The 22,218-nt window shown below is 50.5% G+C and overlaps 1 protein-coding gene across 3 annotated transcripts in view; it reads right to left on the bottom strand.

The window, feature by feature from the left end:
• The window catches only part of Sez6l (seizure related 6 homolog like), a 193,870-nt gene that overhangs the window by 71,289 nt on the left and 100,363 nt on the right, over positions 1 to 22,218 (bottom strand). For all 3 annotated transcript variants that reach the window (XM_008849016.1, XM_017802178.1, XM_017802179.1), the window contains exons 2-9: positions 16,976 to 17,614; positions 15,724 to 15,857; positions 14,875 to 15,067; positions 12,213 to 12,398; positions 7,931 to 8,096; positions 5,713 to 5,879; positions 4,133 to 4,327; positions 2,741 to 2,879 (exon numbers count right to left, since the gene is read on the bottom strand). In XM_008849016.1, the coding sequence (XP_008847238.1) occupies positions 2,741 to 2,879; positions 4,133 to 4,327; positions 5,713 to 5,879; positions 7,931 to 8,096; positions 12,213 to 12,398; positions 14,875 to 15,067; positions 15,724 to 15,857; positions 16,976 to 17,614 (1,819 nt within the window). The remainder of the gene's footprint in view (positions 1 to 2,740; positions 2,880 to 4,132; positions 4,328 to 5,712; positions 5,880 to 7,930; positions 8,097 to 12,212; positions 12,399 to 14,874; positions 15,068 to 15,723; positions 15,858 to 16,975; positions 17,615 to 22,218) is intronic.

The raw sequence follows: 22,218 nt of genomic DNA, 5'->3' as shown, positions 1-22,218 counted from the left end.
TGTGAGTGAGGATGCCGCACTGTCCTCTGAGTGATGCTGTGGCCCTTAGCCCTGGGCCTGAAGGAGAAAGAAGAGGAGGAGGAGGAGGAGGGGGAGGAGGAGGGGGAGGGGGAGGAGGAGGGGAGAAATGCACTGCCAATAAACAAGAGAAAATGTTCAACATCCTTAGTCATAAAGGAAACACAAATTAGAAGTCTATCGTACTCTAGCCAGAATAGCTATCATGAAGAAAATAAATGACAATAAATGCTGGTGAGGATATGGGGAAAGGGGACTGCTTATTCACTGCCAGTGAGAGTCAAACTAAGACAATTACTTCAGAAATCAGTGTGGAGATGTCTCAAAAAACTAAAAGTAGATTTGCTGTGTGACTCTCTGAGTCTGTCCTCAAAGGGACCCAACTCAGCCTAGCACAGAGATTTGTATGCACCCAGGTTTATTCTGCACTCTTCAAGCTATAAAACCAGTACAGATGTCTAGGAACAGGGGAAGGACCAAGGAAAATGTGGCTCATACACACAGCAGAGTTTTATTCAGCCATAAAGAAAAATAAAATCATGTCATTTGCAGGACAATAGATGGGATTAGACAATGTCACACGAAGCAAAGCAGCCAGACTTAGACAGATAACTTGTTCTCTCCCATGCACAAAATCTGGCTAAAAATATCTGTGGGAGCTGGGTGTGGTGATGTACGCCTTTAGTCCCAGCACTCGGGAGGCAGAGGCAGGTGGATCTTTGTGAGTTCAAGGCCAGCCTGATCTACATAGTGAGTTCCAGGCCAGCTGGAGTGACAGGGAGTCCCTCTCTCAATGAGACAAAAAAGAAAAAAAAATCATGGGGCTGGAGAGATGATTCAGTGGTTAAGATCAGAGGACCTGGGTTTAGTTCCCAGTACCCACATGGCAAGCAATATACTCATACACATAAAATAAACAAAATAATAATTTTTTTTGCAGTTCCACTCTTTTAATCAGTCAGCCAGCTTGCTAGCAACCAGGGATGTCTTCCGCTGAGGAAGGTCCTGTGGAGTGGAAATGTGGTCACCAGTGACCTCTGTCTTATCTGAGGCTGCAGTGGGAAGCTGCTTGTTATCCGTCTTTGCTTTTACCATGTTGTAATCAAGGAGGACTTTTTAAGGGAACTTGATAGAGAGAGACAAGGGACAAGAGAGGATGAGGCGTGAACATGACCAAGGTACACTGTAGAGAATGAGACAGTCACCATGAAGCCAAGCACTTCGTACAGTGAACATATGCTATGAAAAGATAATCACTAGGCATGAACAAGTGGTCTGCCACTTGCAGAGCCAGTGGCCCTCAGGCTTGAGTTCCCAGCCAATTTGCAGCTAACTGGCTCGGCCAGAAAGATCTCTGAGCTTCCTCTATAGGCCACCGTGTCCCTGTCTCATCCCATCTCACACAGGGAAGGGCATGGCTGAGAGGCCTGGCTGCTGTCAGCTTCCACCTGCCTGTGGGAGCCCCTACCTCAGGCTGACTAGATGCTGCTCTCCAGGCAGGTTCATGGGGATGACCTTGAATGCAGATGCTCAGAGCCAGCACCCTTTCATCTGGCTCGGAGTCCTTTAGTGTTGCTCTCCCAGGGAGTAGGGGATGCTCTGCATGGACTCCGAGGTCATGATTGTGCCCAGGAGCATGGGAAGCAGGTGATCCCATTCACAGAACACCTCTCATCCAGTGGGCTCTTTGTGAATACTTAGTGTACACCAGGCTTGGTGTTGGATCTGAAAACAGCAAAACCGGCCCACACCCTGACTGACAGGAGCATCCACCCTCGCTGAAGGAGACAAAGAAAAATAAACTGTGGTGTGGTTGGTATATGTGGCACAGTGCACTTCACTCATGTCCACATTGATCATTTGGTCCTTCAAAAGTTAGAGGCCAGAGCTGGAGAGATAGCTCAGCAGTTAAAAAGCACCGGGTGCTCTTGCAGAGGACTGGGTTTTGGATTCCAGCACCCACAATGCAGCTAACAATCATCCTTAACTGTAGTTCCAGGGAATCTGATGCCCTCTTCTGATCTCTATGGGCATTGTGCAACACAGTGCACTCACACACACGCAGGCAATACATTCATACACATAAAAAATATTAAATAAATGTAAAAAATATAAAATTGGGGGCTGGCAAGATGGCTCAGTAAGGCATTTGGTACCAAATCTGACTACCTGAATTTGATCCCCAAGACTCACCTGATGAAAGGAGAGAACCAACTCCCAAAAGTTTCCCTCTGACCTCCACACATATGCAGTGGCTTACACATCCCTCCCCGCCACAAAATAAATAAGTAACAATGTAAGAAGAAGAAAAGAAAATGATGTGGGTGCTCTTGCCACACCCGGCTCCTTTCGTCCTTAGGTTTCCTATGAGGTGATGGGGAAATCTTTCTAACCTCTTTCTTTACATCAAATCCTCAATCTAGACTCTCTCAGCACCATGACCCTTCCTTACATTGCTGACTGAAGTCACTGTGTGTGACTTTTCTGTGTGTTCTCTCTGGACGGACGTCAAACTCTTTAGCAGAAAGAATCTCCTGAGAAGTCAGGACCCTGTTTGTGTGCTGGTGCTGCTGTTGCTATGGGAACCCCAGAGCTCTGTAGGTCTCCAGCACATAGTAGATGCTCAGTTGATACTGGTTGAAACAACAAAGCAGAAGTGGGTTCTTCCTGGATGCATTCAAAGCAGTGGGATTGTGGAGGGGGTGGGAGCGGGAATACTCACAACTGGATGTCTAGGAAGATTCGCTTCTCTTCCCCGACATGGATCTTCCAAACACAGTCTTCACCTTCCATGTAGGGCTCTGGCCAGTTTGGAGACAGCACTACCCCGGCCACGGCAGATAGTTCCCCACCACACATGGCTGCGACAGACAGACAGACAGGAAGATGCCATTTATGAGTCAGCACAGCAGTCAGAAACATGGGGGATGGAGTTGATATCTGTGGGTCCTGTGAAGCTGGGTGCCTGTAATGGGGGAGGGGATTGTGTGTGGGGGGAGGGAAAAGAGCCGTTTTCAGCACCAAGGACAGAGCCCACAATGCCCTCTTGACTCCTGTGGCTCTGTCAGGGAAGGATGGTAAGTCTGGCTTGTGACATGATGTGCGGTGTGTAGCGTCTTAGGGCATCAAATTTCCTCCTTATATAGTGGGAGATACACCCTCGAGGGCCCAGTGGCTTGTGATGGAGCCTGAGTGAGCTCTAGAGGCCAGCTTGCAGCTGGGCACACAGCTGTCCAAAGTTCAGCCTGGACCAGAAGCAGGGAGGTGGCTGTGGCTGGTGCTCTTTCAGTTCCGCTCTGTTTACTGCCTTGGAAAGTTCTCAGTGTGACAGAGGCTAAAGCCCAGATAAATTCCGCTCTGTTAAAGTAGCAAGTTTAATTCAGGGACCAATCCCTCACAAAAGCAGACCTGTGACTTCACACCAAGCACTCAACCAAGCAGGTAGCTGCCAGGAGCAAGGACGCCCTTCAGTGCTCCACATGGCTGGGCTCAGTGGCCTTTGGATCTGTGTGAGTGAGTCTGCACATGGCCAAGCTCGTCCAAGCTCTGGGCACAGGGAAGCCAAGCCAGGCCCTTTCTCTGCCAGTGACCCTCCCAGTGCTTCCCAGCATGCCCCCTCCATTTCAGCCTCCTCATCTTAATGGGGCAATAATGCCCACTTTATGGGCCTCAAGGGAGGATGACGTCAGATGAAACACTGTAGCCCTCGGCAGGGTTCCTGTAACGTAATTGCTACCCAGTTATGATCAACAATGGTTATCATTTGTGAGGTTCAGAGCTGCCATGTGCTGCTGAATGAGCTGTGTACTACAGCAGGTTAAATAGCTGAGGGTATATAATGGGCTGACATGCAGGGGCCTTCTCCCCTAGCCATGCAATTGATGTAGGTCCTGTACCCGAAGGAACAGGCGCCTTTTAAAATTGACCAGGTTGTGATTTCCCCAAGGACCAGCAGCAACCCACACTCAGAGGACTGTGGTCCCTGGAAATGAACCCATCCTAAAATTGGTGTGTTATTGGGGTTACACTTCTGGGCCAGTGCCTTGTTATCTGTAGCTGCAGGGGTTGGGGGGCCTGGATGCCCTATGCTGGGGGGAGGGGCAGTTGTGCTCACCTCTGCACAGGGGCTCCGTGTCATTCCAGTATGGGTCGCGCACATTGACGCACTCAATGACGGCTGGGCCCTGCTCCAGAGAGTGACCAGGGTCACAGGTGAACTCCACTACAGTACCAATGTTATAGGTCAGGTCGGATGTGGTGAAGTTTCCGTTCTGGATATACGGCTCATAGCAGTGGCCTTTCTCAAAGGCTGAAGTGGGAAAACAAAGGGGGAGGTAGCCAAATGAGTCAGGGGACTACTTTAAGAGGTGGGTCTCCCCTTGCTGTTTAGAAAAATCTCACGGAAAAGTTACCCCAGAGCCAAGAGTAGGGGCTCATACCTGTAATCCCAGCACTAGAGAGGCTGAGGCAGGCAGATCATTGTGAGTTCAGGGCCAGCCTGGGCTACATAATAATTTCTAGGACAGTCTGGGCTACTGAGTGGACTCTGCAGATATGCCAGACCCTGAGTTCTAGTTCTGGCTGCTCTGGGCCAGGTGCCTGGACTTTTGGAGTCTCATTTTCCATGTGTGTGATGCAGGTAGGAACCTCTGTCTCCCAGCCCTGCAGAGCTGCAGTGTGTAACTCCTCTCTTTGCCCCAGTACTTCAGAGTTCCAAGTCCTGCCACTGTATACACGTTTGTCCTCATCATGATATATGCTCTTGAAGAAGCCAGAGCTGTGGTCCCCAGGGTACAGGGAACACCCACGGTCTGAGCAGGAGAGCTCCCACCCGTTCTTCCTGGAGGAAGAGGCTGGGCCGTCAGAGGTGTTCCTAGATGGAGAAGCACTTTGGCGAGGACCCTGAAGCTGCCTGGAAGCCCCCTCAGCTCCATCTGCACTAAGTGAGGACCTCAAGCAGTCTGCCTGGGCTCCTTCCATCTTGACTTCCTGGCTGAGACAACAATGACGGTTCCACAGCTCTGTGTGGTGAGTGCCACCCGGGAACACACACACACACACACACACACACACACACACACACACACACACACACACACACACACACACACACACACAAGCATGGTGTGGTTGTACACACTGTGCTCCCATCACTGGGGAAGCTGAGGCAGGAGGACTGTGAGTTCAAGTCCAGCCTGGACTGTTCAAGATGTCCTGCCTCAAAAACCAAAATGAAAGCAGGGCTGGGGTCAACAGAGTGCTTGCCCAACATGCATGAGGCGCCCTGTGCGGTATAAACTAGGCACAGTGGTACACACCTGTGATCCCAGCCCTCGGGAGGTGGAGGCAGGAGGATCAGAAATTCAAAGTCATCCTCAGCTACATATCCAGTTCAAGTTCAGCCTGGGTTACATGAGACCCTGTCTCGAAAGAAATGAAGAGAGATGGAGTGGGGGGAGGGAAGGAAGAAAAAGGAAGAAAGGAGGTAGAAGGAAGTTCATGCTGGCCCTGGGCACAGGAAATGCTCAGTAGGTAGGTGTTGATACTAAAACCTAAAGTCCCTCTTGGAAAATCGGTGGGCCCATCTGGTCAGTGGGTCCTCCATCCTTAGATTCCATATTTCCCCTCTTAGGACCCAGGCTCGGCCTCTACATGCTTGCTCCAAACAACCACCCTACAAAGAGGGCCCCTTACCCTCAAAGCGGATGTTGAAGGCAGAGGCTGCCTGGCCCTGGTCAGATGTGAACTCAATGCGGATGCTGGTTCCCTCACTCAGCAGACCCTCAAAGGGCACGCTTTCCGTTTGAAAAGAGTCATACAGAAGAGCTGATTTGTTTGTTAATCCACTGTAGACAGTCATCCTGGTAGGAGAAAGGACAGAGGGACACGGACACATTTTCTAGGTCATTGACAGGGCAGAGGGAGGGGAGAAGGCACTTGGCAACTGCTGCCCTGGAGTCTCGAATCTGAACTCAAATCCTGTCTTCTACCTTCCTTGCCTGTCACTGAAGTGTGGGCTGCTTGCTTGTCCCATGTCCCTCAGGGATGCATGGGGGGGGAGGCGAGTGGACAGCATGAGGCATGTGGGATGGCTACTGCATCGTGAATCAGGGGGCACGTGTAACCAGAATTGAGGAGCAAGATTCCGTACGCAGCCAGGCAACCTGGCCCAGAGGCACTCTGACTCAGCTCTACAGGCTAACGTGTACTGTTCAGTCCTAACACAGGGGTAAGGCAGCACCCAGTGTCTCCCAAACATGTCTGCTCTGAGAACCCAGCTGACCGTGTCCTGCGTATTATGGGATCGCAGCTCTCCATTTGGGGAGAATCATGTTAAACTCTTTCTCCACGTCCCTCCCCGGCTCCTTAGCTCTATTTATGTGTTAGGAGCCCACACAGCTTCAGTCCTTGGGTCCCCATAACAGTCTCCGCTCTAGTCTTGCATGTGTGCATGTATGGGAGGGGTTCCTATTCCTTCCTTTACCCCTCTCTGCTCCCCGACCCCCATTCTAGGGCCTGAAATGTTTCCTGTTGTTCTCTGGTTCGTTTAGTCCAATCTGAGCTCTTGAACTGACATATTGGGGCATCTTACCCAGTTTCCCTCAATAACATGCACAGGACAGATGCAGTCGATTTCCTCTTTCTTGGCTAAGACCCCTGGGGGTCAACTCAGCCCTTCTGTCAGTTGTTTGGACAGCAAGCAGGGTGATGTGTCTATGGCCCACGTGTCTAAAGTTACATCATTTTAGAAAGTGCTCATTTCTCTCCCTCCCTCCCTCCCTCCCTCCCTCCCTCCTCCCGGAGATAAAGCCCAGGGTTTTGCATATGTTAGGTAAGTGATATACTACTGTGCTACACCTTCAGCCCTCAAATATTCGAGACAGAATCTGAAGCATGTCAGATCCCAGAATTCCAAAGTGCTGGTGCTCTGGGAGTGAAGGTCCTGCCCTCCTTGTTCCTGAATCCCTGGATGTGGGAGCACACTTTGCTGGCGTCCTCATCACCCAAGCCTCAGGGTCTGTAGCTCATCAAATGGTAGAGGACAAGGCAGGGGACTATGACCAACACTGTGATCGATGGGCTTGCTGGATACATTCCGAGGTCCACAGCTGCACGCGTGCGTGCATGTGTGTGTGTGTGTGTGTGTGTGTGTGTGTGTGTGTGTATGTGTGTGTGTGTGTGTGTGTGTGTATTGGGAGTCCTGCCTGCTTGTCCCAGGAGCTGCCTGCTCACTGTACACACTATTCTCCCTCTCATTCCCACGGTGCTGACTGCTCACCAGGACCAACTCACATCTAACCCCTCCCCTTCGCATCCCATCGCCCACCTTCTTTCAGTGGAACCCAAACCAAGACAGGAAGTAAACATCTGTGCTCTTAGTTTTCTAGAACTTTCTAGAATAAGTCCCTAGAATATTAAAGATCCGAATCGGGATTCTTCATATTTACTTGCAGTCTGTATACCCAGGCCTGGCTGGCATGTTGCCTGCTCCCACCTGCCTAGCTCTCTGCAGCTTAGCGTTCTCCACATCTGCTTCCTGTCTTCTCAGGAGCCAAGGCTCCCTATGCTGTGCCTGTTATTCATAGGAGTCTAATCACAGCTGTGTATAAAGTAGGTGCTCAATAGATGCTCCCCCTTGTTCATCTGAGGAAAGAGTTGTCCATGAAGAAGCTCTAGGCAGTGCTGTGGGTGGATCCCTGACTTCCTGGGTGGCCCAGATGATGCCCCCTCTATCTGTGCTTCAGTTTCCTGATGGCCAGAAACTGGAAGCTGGGGGCCCTAAGCTCTTTGCCAGTGTCTCCAACTCTTTCTTTCAGGGGTTCCACTGGCCAAATTCTAGCTGCACCTGAGTCTACATCTGCTGTTCCTCTCAGAGCTGGGGGAAGGGCAGGCAGTGACGTCACAGCCTCACCTGTCCTTCTCCTGCAGCAGCAACCGTTCAAAGTGGAGGTGCAGCTTCTGGCCCTCAGGAGCCTCGATGGTCCACACGCAGAGCTGGCTGCCGCTGGCGTTGCTAGGGTAACTGGGGGAGAGGACTCGGCCGATGGTGGCATTGTGCACGGTTCCTCCACATGGGGCTGGGTATAGAAAGTCGGGTGTGAGCAGAGAGGAAGTGGGGGTTCTGTTTCCCTTTCTCCACCCCAGTGCCTAGCTAGGCATCCTGCTTGATAGAACACCCCACTCCACTACAAGAGCTACCAAAATGTGTGTCATGGTAGGAAGGACTGGGACTTAAAGACTATTTCATGATGCCGACAACGTCTGGACTTTCTTTTTTTAAAAAATAGCATTACATTTATTTTTTTATTTCTTTATGTGTGAATCCACACACTTCCCAGGATGCCAATGTGAGAGTCAGAGGGCAATCTGTGGCAGTCAGTTCTCTCCTTCTGTCATGTTGGTCCCAAGAATTGAACTCAGGTTTTTAGGCTTGGCAGCAAGTAACTTTACCCTGAGCCCTCTAAACATCCCATACCTGGACTTTCTGTTACGAAATGATCCTCAAGGAGGACTGGAACGAGCAGTTTACAAAAGGAGAAGTATCTGTTTTCTACTTAGTGTGAAGAACGGTCCAGCCTCACAATAATAAAAGAAACTGAAGCTGTATTCTGGCCTTTAGGTCAATCACATCAGAGCTATGAGTGTAGCTCATTTATCTGGGATCAGTAATCTTCAAAGGCAGATTGTGACCATCTTCCTGAGGGGTAATTTTACACAACTCTGTTCAGAAATATGCTCAAATACCCCAACCTTGAAATGAGTTCTGGGGACTTATCCCAGGGGAAGCTTCAGAGATTGGAAGCCACGTGTGGATGAGTCAGCCCTCTCCACTGTGTTCCTCAAATCAAAAACCAGAACCCATGTGACTCTCTGAGCCCACACATTTAGTGAAACGAAGCACGCCATCCATGAAGTTATCAAACACCCAGTTCTCAGAGGCGGCTTAAGATGACCAGAAAACACCCACCATCTTCTAAAGGGAAGAATCATGCCAGAACATTACCCCACTCATCTCCTTCTGGGAGCTATTAGCAAGGGCGTGTCGAGACCATTGCCTATAAAAGCCATTTGTTTCGTCTTATACACATTTGTGTTTCTTAAAATTTTTTTTTTTTTTTAGCCAGAGCCGTATACTACTTTCATGTTAAAAATTCTGGTGAAACGATATTGCAAAATGATTTGTGGCTCATAAAAGAGCTACAGAACTCTTCCGGTTCACAAACGAGTTTCTCAGATTGTGACTCTCAGGAGACAGGTGCTGGAAGATTTCTGTGTGATTTTAACGTGTTGTTTGGGAGAGTTACCCTGAAGGTTCTCAGCCCCAGGGTGCTGCCTTTCTTTCAGGAGGTTCCCCAAGCACAGGCCCTGCTCCACCATCCTGCAACGCAAGCTCCAGGCAGAGCCAGCCTCATGGCCCTGTGTCTCAGGAGCCCAGCGGTGGGGGCCAGTGCCCCTGCCCAGACGCCTCTGTCTTCTGATCCTGCTGCCCATTTGGTGGCTTCTGTCCCCTTCGGCTTCCTGAGCCACTGGAAGTCTGCATTGGCACCCACCTTCCTCAGCACAAATCAAGACTTAATTCCTTTCTGATTTCATACACAGCTAAAAAATTAATGTGAGAGAGGTGCAAATGTCCACTGCCAAGTGGTTTGGAATTTTCTTTCTTTTTTTTAAAAAAAAAATTATAAAAAGGGAGGGGGTGATCTTGGCACATGCCAGGCAAGCCCTCTGCCAGGGAGTTGCACCCTCAGACCCACCACAGGGACTTTGCAGAGTCTAAGTGGGAGTAAGCTGTCCTGATGGGTGACCATAGGCAAGAACGACTCTGCCCAGGGTACAGGGCAGTGTGCCAGGCAGTGACCCCACTGTGGGTAGACCCAGGTCTGGGGACAGTGCTTGAGCCCCGAAGAGGAAGGGGAAAAGCTGAGGAGAGAGTATTCTGGCCTCAGTTGTCCCACCTCACAGGAGCTGCTTCCAGGCTCTGTCTCTCGATCCAGGTTGTGCAGACCCTACCTCACCTGAAGTAGAGGTGTGATCCTCTACAGCCTACAGCCCTCTCTGATCACCCCTGACGGCCAGTCTACATCATCCAGATGCCTGGCCTGGTCCATGCATCTCCTGGCCCACAGCCCTGAGGAATAGGGTGCCGTGTCCTGTCATCTTCAGCCAGGTGCAGCCACATCCATCTTTTTTGACTTCCTCAAACTGGTGGAGCCCCTTTCCCACCAGGGCCTGGCCCCTTCCGCACCACCTCTTCTGTCTGAACGTTGTCTCTCCATGGTGATGTCACTTCTCCCGTTCCTGCCTGTTCCCCATCACTGCCTGTGTGAATCTTTCCTGGCTTTCCCAGTCTCCCTTCCCCCGCCCCCCACTTGCTAACTTGCTCACACACCCCATGCCAGACTGAGAACATGCTAAGGCCAGGAGCCCTGAAGCAGTTCCACCCATGGGTGCAGAGTCTAGTGCACAGTAGATGCTCATGGGTGTTGGCCAGATGATCACACTGACTGGAAAGGCTCTGAAAGGCAAACCCACGGGACACCTAGGATCCCATTTGCAGGCCTGCACCATCCACTTTTTCCACTAGAGGGAACCAGGTGACCTTAAGAAGCTACTTCACCAACTTCTCCCTAGCGATTTGGTACAAGTGACTTGGCCTCTGGAGGCCTGTCAGCTATGGTACCTAGAGGATCTAGCTACATGAGGCTGCTCTGAGGGTGAACTGTGCTGCTCACACTGGCTGAACCAATAAAAAAAAATCAAAACAGGGGCTGGAGAGATGGCTCAGCGGTTAAGAACACCGGTTGTTCTTGCAGAAGACCCGAGTTTGAATCCCAGCACCCACATGGCAGCTAACAACTGTCCATAACCCCAGTCCCAGGGGATCAGACAGCCTCTTCTGACCTCATGCATTGCACGACACGGGTGCACTTACCTACATGCAGGCAATACATGCATACACATAAAATAGTAATAAAAAAAATCAAAACAGCAGCAGCTACCCCCAAAGCCCACACAATGGAAGAAACACCAGTAAGTTAGAATTCATTATGATTAAAAGTGATCCATCACAGACAGCATCAAAAAGTAAAAAGAAAACCCAGAATGGGAGGGAATACATGCAAATCAGTATCTGATGCGGGTCTAGTGTCCAGCACATATAAAGAACACTTAAAACACAACGAAATCCAAATAGCCTAATTAAGCAATGGACAAAGGATTTGAAGAGCCTGTTCTTTAACACACACACACACACACACACACACACACACACACACACACACACACGGCTGATGAGCATTTGAAAAGATGTTTGATATTAGTAGTTACCAGGGAAATGTGGAAACAAAGTGAGATGCATACAGGGGACTCCCTCTGCTGGTTGTAATGCCATGGAAAATACTGAGTGGGAATGGGCACCACTGTACACAACCACTGGAAAAGTAAGATGACGTACTGCTGTGGGAAGCTGGGTAGATGGGCAAGTATGAAACTACGCAACCAGGTCATTCCACGCTCAGGAATATATCTAAGAGAAATGAAAGCCAATGTCCACATAGAATCTCACCTGGCGAATGATCAGAGCATTAGTTATAACAGGCAGAAGAAGGTGGAGACAATTCAAATGTCCCCTGACAGACAAACAGGAAATAGCGTGCCACACTATGGAATATTACTCAGCCACAAGAAGGAATGAGGTGCCAATATGTGCTATAGCACAGGTGGCCCATGAAAACATCATGGCAAATAGAAGACAGACACGGAAAATGAGAGAGAGAGAGAGAGAGAGAGAGAGAGAGAGAGAGAGAGAGAGAGAGAGAGAGAGAGATTGCATGAGATCTCAACAGTGGACAAATCCACAGGGACAGAAGGTGGCTACTAGGGGCTGGGCAGGGCACTGTGTATCTGATGAAGGTTTAGTATCCAGAATATATAAAAAAAATTTACAAAATAACAATGACTGGTGAGCGACAGCTAATGAGTGAAGGGTTTCCACTGGTTGGAGATGCTCTGTACCAGAGGGTGATGACCTGCATAGCACCACATGTGCCAATGGTTCCCCAGGGTCAATTTTATGTTCTATGCATTTAATAATGGATACATTTGCTGAGAGCCCTGAGGCCACTCCAGACATTCTGGGGGCTGGCCTCTCCCCACCTGGGTTGAGTGTTGGTGTGGTGGAGTCTGGCCCATACCTGAGCAGACAGGCTCCTGGCTGCTCCAGTGGGGCTTGGAGGCATTGATGCAGGTCAGCGTCTTGGCGCCCTGTAACTTGTAGCCCAGGTGGCATTGGAAGTGGGCCACCCCACCCGAATGCAGATCCATCACGGTGACTTCTCCGGAGTCCGGGCGTCGGGGAAAGCTGCAGCTCAGCATGAAAGCTAGGGGAGGAGCAAAGGTAGTGTGACCCTCATCCTGGCAGCCAGTTTGTGCTGAAGAGGACAGATGAGGCCCAGGGAGGCTGAGCAGTTCACAGGTACTGAAGTTGCCAGGTCAGCACTTCCTCAAAGCTCCCCACTCTACCTAGCCAGGAACAGTATTTTTTGGTGGGGGGAGGGGAGGGTTGAGGCTAAATGGATCCTCTTTGGAGGATCCCACCTGTATGAGGGTGGGATCATGGGCCACACACCTGGCTGTGGGGACACAGAATGGCTTCTCTCGGGGCACTGTGGGGCAAGATCACACAGGCAAGCGAGTCCCCCAGCAGGTCTTAGCAAATCGGTTCAAATGTTAAAATGTAGTCTTGGTCAACTCTTTAAAAATGCTTAGAGGAACTGGGCGTGTCCATGCCTTTAATCCCAGCACTTGTGAGGCAGAGGCAGGCAGGTCTCTATGAGATCAAGGCCAACCTGGTCAACATAGCGAGTTCTAGTCCAGTTGAGGCTACAGGGAGACCCTGTCTCTAACTTTAAAAAATGCTCAGAGATACAGACATATAGCTACTGGATGGCAGGGGCATGGGCTTTGGAGGGAGGCTATGAGTGTTTACATTCATGAGATTATGAGTCACTTAGAGATTATGTGGCTTTGAGATGTGATGTGGCACCCTGATCTCTCATGGTAACGGTTCACACCTTTGTGTGGTTGTGAGTTTTGATGCTGGGGGGAAGGGTCTCCTTGGCACACTGCCAGGGCACAGTTGGCCTCTGAGGTGGGGAGTTAAAGGGGTACACACACAGTGCCCGGCAACCCAGTTTTCCTGGGGTGGAGCCCTCAAGTTCAAGACAATTCTCCTACCAGATCATACCAGACTCCCTGAGGCCCAGAGAGTGCACCCTATTCCCAGCACCCAAATTTACTATCGGTACATTATTTCTCTCACTTAAAAATTCCCAGCAGACACACAGGGTGAACTAGATACTCAAAGGATGAGACTGAGTGACAGTGGCACTGTAGTGACCCATGGAGGACAGATACCCTAGGGGAAATGAGTAAGGAGTTTGTCCTCATGTCTAGGTCATGTGGGCCCCACAGCCAGGTGTGTGGCCTGTAATCCCACCCATGTACAGGTGCTTTGTCAAGCTGAGCTATGGGAATGGCCTGCAGGTGGGAGGACAGGGGGAGGAGGAAGGGGGAGGATCAGAGGATTTGGGGGAGGCAGGAATAAGGGGACAAGAGGAGAGGGAGGAAAGAGACCAGAAGGAGGAATCCAGACAGGCAGCGAAGCGCCTCCAAAGGCAGGGCGTCCCTAGACACACAGGGAGCCGAGGCCCAAACTCTGTTGGAGCCAAAGTGCCAGGCTTGTTTTCATTAACCTCTGGCTGAACTCTGGGCTCTCTGTCCTTCCCTACTGGGGCAGCAGGTGGTGCTGGGTCAATAGGACCCATGACTCACCAGGAGGTTTCCCACAGTCTAGTCTATGACATGCTTACGGCTCCCTGTAACCGTGACACTGCCGTCATGACAGAACCGTCAGGGTTTAGTGTTCCATGTACGGTCAGAGAAGCCACTGTTAGAACAATATTTTGAATCATAATTCAATAGGACTGACTTCTTTTTAAAATTGTATATTATCTGTTTATCTATCATCTATCAATCATCTATCTATCTATCTATCATCTATCTACCTACCTACCTACCTACCTACCTATCAATCATCTACGTATCTGTCTATGGTGTGTGTATATACATGTTCCTGTGTGTTTGTGAGCCTGTGGATGTACATGAGTGTGGAGGCCTGTGGGTGCACGTGTGTGGAGGCCAGAGGTTGACATCAAGTGCCTCCTTCATCGCTCGCTACCTTACTTCCCCCTTGTTTTTATTTACACTGTTCTTTTTCTTTCTTTATCCACACACTGGTTATAAGTAATGTTTATATGTAATAGGTACCATCTTCTGGTGGTAGTTATTGGATCCAGTGAAAAGTATTCCTCCTAAAATGGAGAATCTGGTTAAATAAAGTAGCAAATCAAACAGTCTTTCTTCCACGCCGAACTCCACATAATGACTATTTCTAAATTAACTGTCTATCTTATTTTTGAGAGCAGATCTCTCATCAGCTTGGAGCTCATTTATTCTGCTAGGCAGGTTGGCCAGCGAGCCCTGAGGCTCATCTTCCTGTCTCTACCTCCCAGCACTGGGATGCAGGTGTGCACTATGGGGCGTGAGTTTTTGTGTGGTTTCTGGGGAATCTAAACTTAGGTTCTCGTGCTTGTGTGGCAAGCTCTTTACTGACCAAGCCGTCTCCCCAGTCCCCAAATTGTGTATCTTACATTCTTTACTTTTAAAACATTACTCTGAGATTGGGGGCGGGCATCAAACTGACACCAGGGTCCCTGACACAAAAAATACAAGAGTGGTTGGGTGCTGGGGGAAACTGAGGCCAGCACTCTCTCTGGCTGGCCTCACAGACCCTACCCTGGTAGTGCAGCTGGAAGGTCCCAAGGCCATCATCCTGGAAGGTTCGGAAGTACACAGAGATGGTGTTGGTGGGGCTCCGTATCACTTGCCCCTCCACCAGGAGCGTTTGGTTGGCCAGGACTGTGAGGGTGGCACCATCTACCCCACGAATGGAGAGAAGTTCCCCTTCCGACAGGTTCACGTTCTTTACCTGGAGACATATGGGGTGGACAGAGAGAAATGCTAGTCCTGTTTGAACTGCGGTTGTGGGGATGCAGCTCTATGAGGTGGGGATGGCTCCAGGCTGGGGTGAGGGCTGCAACCTAGAACTCCCAGAACTGTGCTGGGTACCAAGTTGGGCTCAGTACCCATGCCTAGGACTGTGCCTGGCACTGAGCACTCAGCATGACTCCATGCATTCTCTCCTTTCTGCATGAACTGGCAAGGGGCTGGTCTCATTGCTAGGCCACTCTTGGTCTCTCTCCTCCAAGACAGTGGTGTCACTCCAGGGCCACCTCTCCTGCTCCATGGAAGCAGGCTGTTACTTGTGCTAAGAGGGAGAGGACAGAAGGAGGTACTTTAGTGTATTTCAGTGTGACTGAACAAGTGTGCGTGTGTGTGTGTGTGTGTGTGTGTGTGTGTGTGTGTGGAGAGAGAGGAGATATCAGCAGGGCATTAACGGACTTTCTATCTGGGTAAAATACCTAATGATTCATCAACTCATTCCTCTTAGCTATTTCAGTAAGGCATGCAATTGGGAACTCCTACTTGCTTTACAAAACCCAACTAAAATAGCCCTGGATTGAGCAAAGAGAACCAACAGTCAGGCTGACTGAGACGTCCTTGGAAAAGGCCCTCTGCTGCTACCTGCAGCTCCACGCCATAGCCCGTGTAGACTGTCACGTTGTATGTGCACTCCAGGAAGCTGTTGAAGGGCTGTGGTGGGAAGTCACTGGAGTCAATGTATCCCTCGGGGTCAGAGAAGCTCACACCGCAGAGAGCTGCCAGGAAAGAAACATCAGTCAGGACACAGGATGATGCAGGGTGATGACACAGATGCCTGCGGAGCTCAGACAGGCTACAGGGTGGGGCCTGGTGTCTAGGTACCAGATGTGGAAGTTGCCCGCGGGGTGGCCCCATCAAGCTCATACAGTTTATTTTATTTATCTTTGAACATCGTGTGTGTGTGTGTGTGTGTGTGTGTGTCTTTCCTTCCACCATGTGGGTCTGGGTTGAACTCAGGTTGTCAGGCTCGGTGGTAGGTGCCTTGGCGGCAGGCATCTTTACCTGCTGAGCCATCGCCATAGCTTCCTCCAGCCCCGTTTTAAAGAAAGGTGAACAAAAGCACAGAGAGGGCTCTGTCTGGGTCAAGCCATACCACAGCACATATAATTCGAACCTGGCTGACACTCTTTAACTGGTAGCCATGGTGCATTCCTCCGAAGTCAAGGCAAGATTGACAGTTGGGGCCCCTCCCATAGGACATTTACTGTATGGCCTTGGGTAGGTTTGCTCAACATCTCGGGGTCTGCCTGTCTGATTTCTAAAATGAGAGTGCACACCTCTAATCCCAGCCCTCAGGGGACTGAGGCAGGAGGATTTCAAGTTTCACACTAGCCTGGGCTACATAACCAGATCTTATATCAAAACCAAAATGAAACAAAAAACCAAATTCAAATAGCTAAACCTTGTGGGGAAGGGCCTGTAATCCCAGTTTCTCAGTGGTACGGGAGAATAGCAAGTTCAAAGTCAGCCTGAGCATCTTAGCAAGACCTGTCCCAAAATAAAAATCAAATTTAGGCCACAGAGGTGGCTCAGTGGGTAAACACACTTGCTGTGCAAGCCTGACGATGTGTTTCATATGGTAACTCACAGTGGAAGGAGTGACCTGACTCCTCTAAGCTGTCCTAAGACCCCCACATGTACCGTGGTAATAAATAAAACAAGATAACATTTAATAAAAGTTAAAAAAAGGGAGGGGGGCTGGGAATGTGGCTCAGGGTAGAGAGCTTGCCCGCGGTGCAAAGCCTGGGTTCCATTTGTACTATGGCAAATACTAAACAGGAATACAATAAGTAAAACAGGACGAAATAAAGCAGGATATGAGCCGTGTCCACACCCGGGGCCTGCTCGGTGGTGATGATGGTGGTGGTGATGATAGTGGAAGTGGTGGTCTCCTGGCTCTCCTCTGAGGCAGATCCAGTCAGCTCGCTGTCTCCCTTGTCCAACAGGCTGCCAGGGCTGGCATCTTCTGGGGCCTGGGCAGGCTCTGGGCTCTGTGGGAGAGTGGGTGCCAAGGAAGCTGCTGTGAAGGGCGCAATCTGCAGTGGTGCCGGAGTTGTGGGCACTGAAGGGGCGGCCTGGGCTGTGTCCTCAGGGGCAGCTGACTTTGTGGAGCCTGATGATGTGGTGGACCCCAGCCTCTGCAGTGCCTCCGGGGTGGCCAGAGGCCTCAGCTGCCTACGGGCTGAGTTGAACTGCTTCAGGGATGGTAGGGTCCTCCTGGGTGTTGGGGCATGCTGGGCCCTGGCTTCAGGGGCCAGTGGCGATCCTGGGGGGTCATGCTGCACAGAGGGTGCTGTCACGTCCATGGATTCAGATGCTGGCTGGCCCAGCTCTTCCCCAGACTGTGAAAGACTTGGGGAGGTGGAGGTCACCTCCTCTTCTTGGCTTTCTCTGCCAAGACCTGCACTGTCTGGTGAGTTGGATGGCAGGAGGTAGGCAGGGGAAGGGCCCATGTCCCTCTCCGCATCAGCGTCTGGAGAGAAGAGAAAAAGAGACAGCAGTTAGCTTGAGGCAGGGGCTTTGGGCCTCCACTTTCCGTCACCTGTTCTATTTGCTACAGTGAGCATGGAACCCAGGGCATGGCACAGATGTCCCCAGAGGCCGGCACTTGGCACACCCTGATACCTCGGAGGGGCCTGAAGTCCCAGAAGCAGCTCAACTTAGCCTGGAGGCAGCTGAGGCCTCTGGCTACCCTATGGCACTGCAGAGGCTGGGGTCCTCCTCCTCAGCTTCCTTGAGGCTGGCACCCCTGGGGACCTCATGTGGGCCACACCTGTGGCACCCACAATTCTGGCACCACTTCAGATTATGCCCTTGACTGCTGCTCTTCTGGTGCCCATGCTTCCATACAGCCAACGTGCCTACAGTCTACTGGACAAGGGGCACAATGAGCTGATCTGATCCTCCTCAGAGGAGAGACAGAAGACCACCACTTCTACCATCATCTCCATTACCATCATCACCATCATCACCACCACCACCACCATCATCAATATTACCATCATCACCACCATCATTACCATCACTACCATCATCATCACCATCACCATCACTATCACCACCATCACCACCACCATCACCGTCATCAACATCACCACTACCATCATCATCACCATCATCATCATCACTACCATCACCATGATCACCACCACCACCATCATATCATCATCATTACTATCACCATCACCACCATCACCATCACTATCATCACCACCATCATCATCACCATCACCATCACCATCACTACTATCACCACCATCTCCATCATCACCATCATGATCATCACCATCACCACCATCACCATCACTGAACAGGCCTGGGTGCAGACATGACTCACATCCTGAGTTGTTTTATCCTGTTTCATTTCATTGTATTCTTGTTTGGTTTTTGCCATAGTGTGGCTGGAGCCCAGGCTTTGCACATGCTGAGCCACACCCCTTTGTCCTCCTTCCTCCTTTCCTTCTCTCCTTTCCCCTGAAGAGTGGGGTCTTTTATAACGGGACCCAGCTAAACAAGATGGTGGAAGCCAAGAGCACTGGCCTCATGGTACAGGCTTCATGTGGAACAGGAGCTGCGTCAACAGGAGAGTAGAAATATCACATGTGATGTGGTAAATGTTTGGAAGAGAGAAGCTTCCATGCTCACAGAACGGAGAGCACAGGCTGCTAACAAGGTCTGCCAGGCACAGTTGGGAAGCTTGTCCAATACACAAAGATATTAGACTAAGAGCATAAATGAAGGCATGTACCAGGCACTCATGTCTTCTGGGGACTGTGGGTCTTGGATCAGGGTCCTGGGCTGAGGGGGACACTTTTTAGTGAGATGATACGAAAGTGACCTTGCAGGAAACACAAATATTTGACAACGGATTCCAAGACAGATATATAAGATGTATAAGAGAACAGCTCCCTCATATGAAGCTGACAAAGGCCTGGCGCCCTGGGTGAGATTTGTGAAGGATCAGGGAGCCTAGGGGAGTATGTCGAAGGACAGAACTGGGGAGGAGAGGAGGGCAGGAAAGGATCTGATGGACCTTGAAATCACCCTGTAGCTGAGGATGACCTTGAACTCCTGATCCTACTGCCTCCACCTCCCAAGTGGGATTATAGATGTGGGAACCACATCTAGTTTTAAGGGGTACTGGGGATTGAACCCAGGACCTCATGCATGATAAGGTAAGCATTCCACCAGCAAGCTACACTCCCAGCCCTAAACTGCTAAGTTACAAATGATGACTTGGCCTTGTGTATTAAGCTCCTGAAGTCTCAGAACCTCAGCTCATTCCTGTCAAACAAGGATAGTGAGGGTGTAGAGCTACAAGCAGATTAAGTGGAGTGGCCCCTTCAGTGTGCTTAGCGCTACACCTGGGAAAGGAAGAACAGGAGCATCAGAGGGAGGAGGAGGCACCAGAGGCACCAAGAGGAGGGCAATGTGTTTCCACGAATAGCGTTCGTTAACACATACTTTGCTCGTCACTGGACCAACATAGCAGGAAGTGTTAGGGAATGAAGGGCTCATTTTGAGGGTTCTGTTCCTTCATAGAGGGGGAGCATGGTGGTGGGACTGGCTCTTGGCTGTGCCAAAGGAAGCTGATTACTTAGACCTCAGCAGAGCAGAAAGTCTGGGACTCGCCTGTTGAGGGCGCTTCCCTGTCCACATTCAGTGTGGATCTTTGAGGCACTGTAAATTGGAAAACCTCACACTGAATCATGGCACACCAGGCATTGTATGTAATTTCTTTTCTTAAAAATATTGTTCTGGTTTATTTACTTTTATTTTATGTGTATGAGTGTATTGCCTGCATGTATACACATATACCTGTGCATGCAGTGCCTATGGAGATGAGAGAGAGAGAGAGAGAGAGAGAGAGAGAGAGAGAGAGAGAGAGAGAGATCTCTTGGAACTGGAATTACTGACACTTATTAGCCACCTTGTGGGGGCTGGGCATGGAACCAAGCCAGTGGTCTTAACTACTGAGCCATCTTTCCAACCCCTTATATGTAATTTCTTAAGGGAAGGGCAGGCCCCAAGGGTGCCTGGCAGAACTTTGCTGGAAATCAGCTTCATTTAATTTTGGGACTGCCAGTCTCTCAGCTGTGCTTTCCCTCAGAGGCTCGGCTTGCTGAGTCGTCCAGTGAGGCATTCTGCTGCTCGCCAGGGCTGAGTGAACTAGGCTGATATGCACAGGGCTCTAAGGACCAGGTCTACCTCCCAGTGAACCCTTAACCGGTGCCAGCTGTTGCCATTTCTTTCTCTCTTGTTACTGTGATCACAGCTCCTCCCTCATGGAAAGGCAGAACTGTCTGAACAATCCCAGCAATGATCTCAAGAGAGATTCTGTCCTGGGGACAGAGGTCCTCAGACTGATGGGCATCCAAGTCCGTTTCCTGCAGATGCCAGCCCAGCCAGTCTCTGTCCCATCAATGCTGTCATCTAAACTGATTGAGTAGTGGCTGGAAAGCCTCATTTATTTTCACGATGCTGGTGCAGAGGTGTAATCTATGCGGATTGCAGCAGTTAGCAGCTGGCAGGAACCAATGCACCTGCTGGGTACTGCTGACCACCAACCAGCATTTCTTCTAGGACAGTGGGTGAGGGAATTGAGGGGGTGTGTGGGTGAGAAGAAGGTGGGTCAGGGTCATCCATGAGCCAAACAAGGCTTCGTGGCCCTGTGTTGAGACTTCAAGAGTTAGACCTGTGTTCAAGGGCTGCCTGTGGCCACCACTCTCTGGGGAGCTGGTTTGTCCACCTTTGTGGTTTTGTGGCTTGGCTCCTTCTTTGTAGAACTGAGATCTTCCAGAGAGTCAGAGATGAGATGTAGGTTTACTCAAAAAGCTGTGGCTCCTGCCCTCACCAGACCTTTAATCCTGTGATTGATGGTGACTGTCTTTGTAGATGGCACAGCAAGAAAGTCGTGGAACTAACACAGAGGCGACAGGTCAGGGTACACAGAGCCCGAGATCCAGCTGCAGCTTGATGTAGAGAGCTTGGCTGTAGCCAGGGCCTGAACCCCGAGCAGCCACTGCCCACTGGCATGACTGTATACTCTCCCTCTACAAGTCAGGTGGGCAGCCAGCCAGATGATGTCAGGGCTGCCAGCTCTGACACTGTGGGGACAGAAACAGCCAAGTCACTGACAGGTGACTTGTTGACTCTGCTGAGTCAGGCAAGGGGACTGCTGGATGGCCACACTGATGAGCTGCTGGGTATGGTGGCCAGTTCAGCTAACCCGTTACAAATGCCTCCCTTTATCATATGGGAGATGGGAGAGAGGAAGAGGAGGAGGAAAAGGAAGAGAAAAAAATAAGGGGAAGAGGATTGGGGGAGAAGGAAGAGGAAGAAGAGGACCTAGGAGGGCTCCTGGCCTCTCAACCGCGACCCATGCTCCCTCCTTCCATTCCATCCCCACCTCTTTTTTTTTTTTTTTTTTTTTGAGGCAAGTTGTCATGTAGTGGCACTAGGTGGCCTTGTAGCCAAGGATGACCTTGAACGCCTGCTCTTCCTGCCCTCCCCTAAGTGCTGGGATTACAGGTCTGTACCACCATATCTAGTTTATTCAGTTCTAGGAACTGAACCCAGGGCTCTGTAGATGCTCAGCAAGCACTCGGCCAACTGACCTACATTTTCAGCCATCATCGTTACCAGGTGTTGGGAATCTTTGGCCTCTCTCTCTCTCTCTCTCTCTCTCTCTCTCTCTCTCTCAATGATATTTTATTTTTAACTATAGGTACACATGTGTGTCTCTCCAGCCCTTGGATGCTGAGCCATCTCACTAGCCCTTGTGTGCTGAGCCATCTCTCCAGCCCTTGGATGCTGAGCCATCTCTCCAGCCCTTGGGTGCTGAGCCATCTCTCCAGGCCTTGGGTGCTGAGCTATCTCTCCAGCCCTTGGATGCTGAGCCATCTCTCCAGCCCTTGGATGCTGAGCCACCTCTCCAGCCCTTGTGTGCTGAGCCATCTCTCCAGCCCTTGGATGCTGAGCCATCTCTCCAGCCCTTGGATGCTGAGCCATCTCTCCAGCCCTTGGATGCTGAGCCACCTCTCCAGCCCTTGTGTGCTAAGACATCTCTCCAGCCCT

Source organism: Nannospalax galili, unplaced genomic scaffold (assembly GCF_000622305.1).
Source record: "Nannospalax galili isolate Female #2095 unplaced genomic scaffold, S.galili_v1.0 scaffold1945, whole genome shotgun sequence".
NCBI classification, from domain to species: domain Eukaryota; kingdom Metazoa; phylum Chordata; class Mammalia; order Rodentia; family Spalacidae; genus Nannospalax; species Nannospalax galili.
This window is presented reverse-complemented; position numbering and strand designations above follow the sequence as displayed.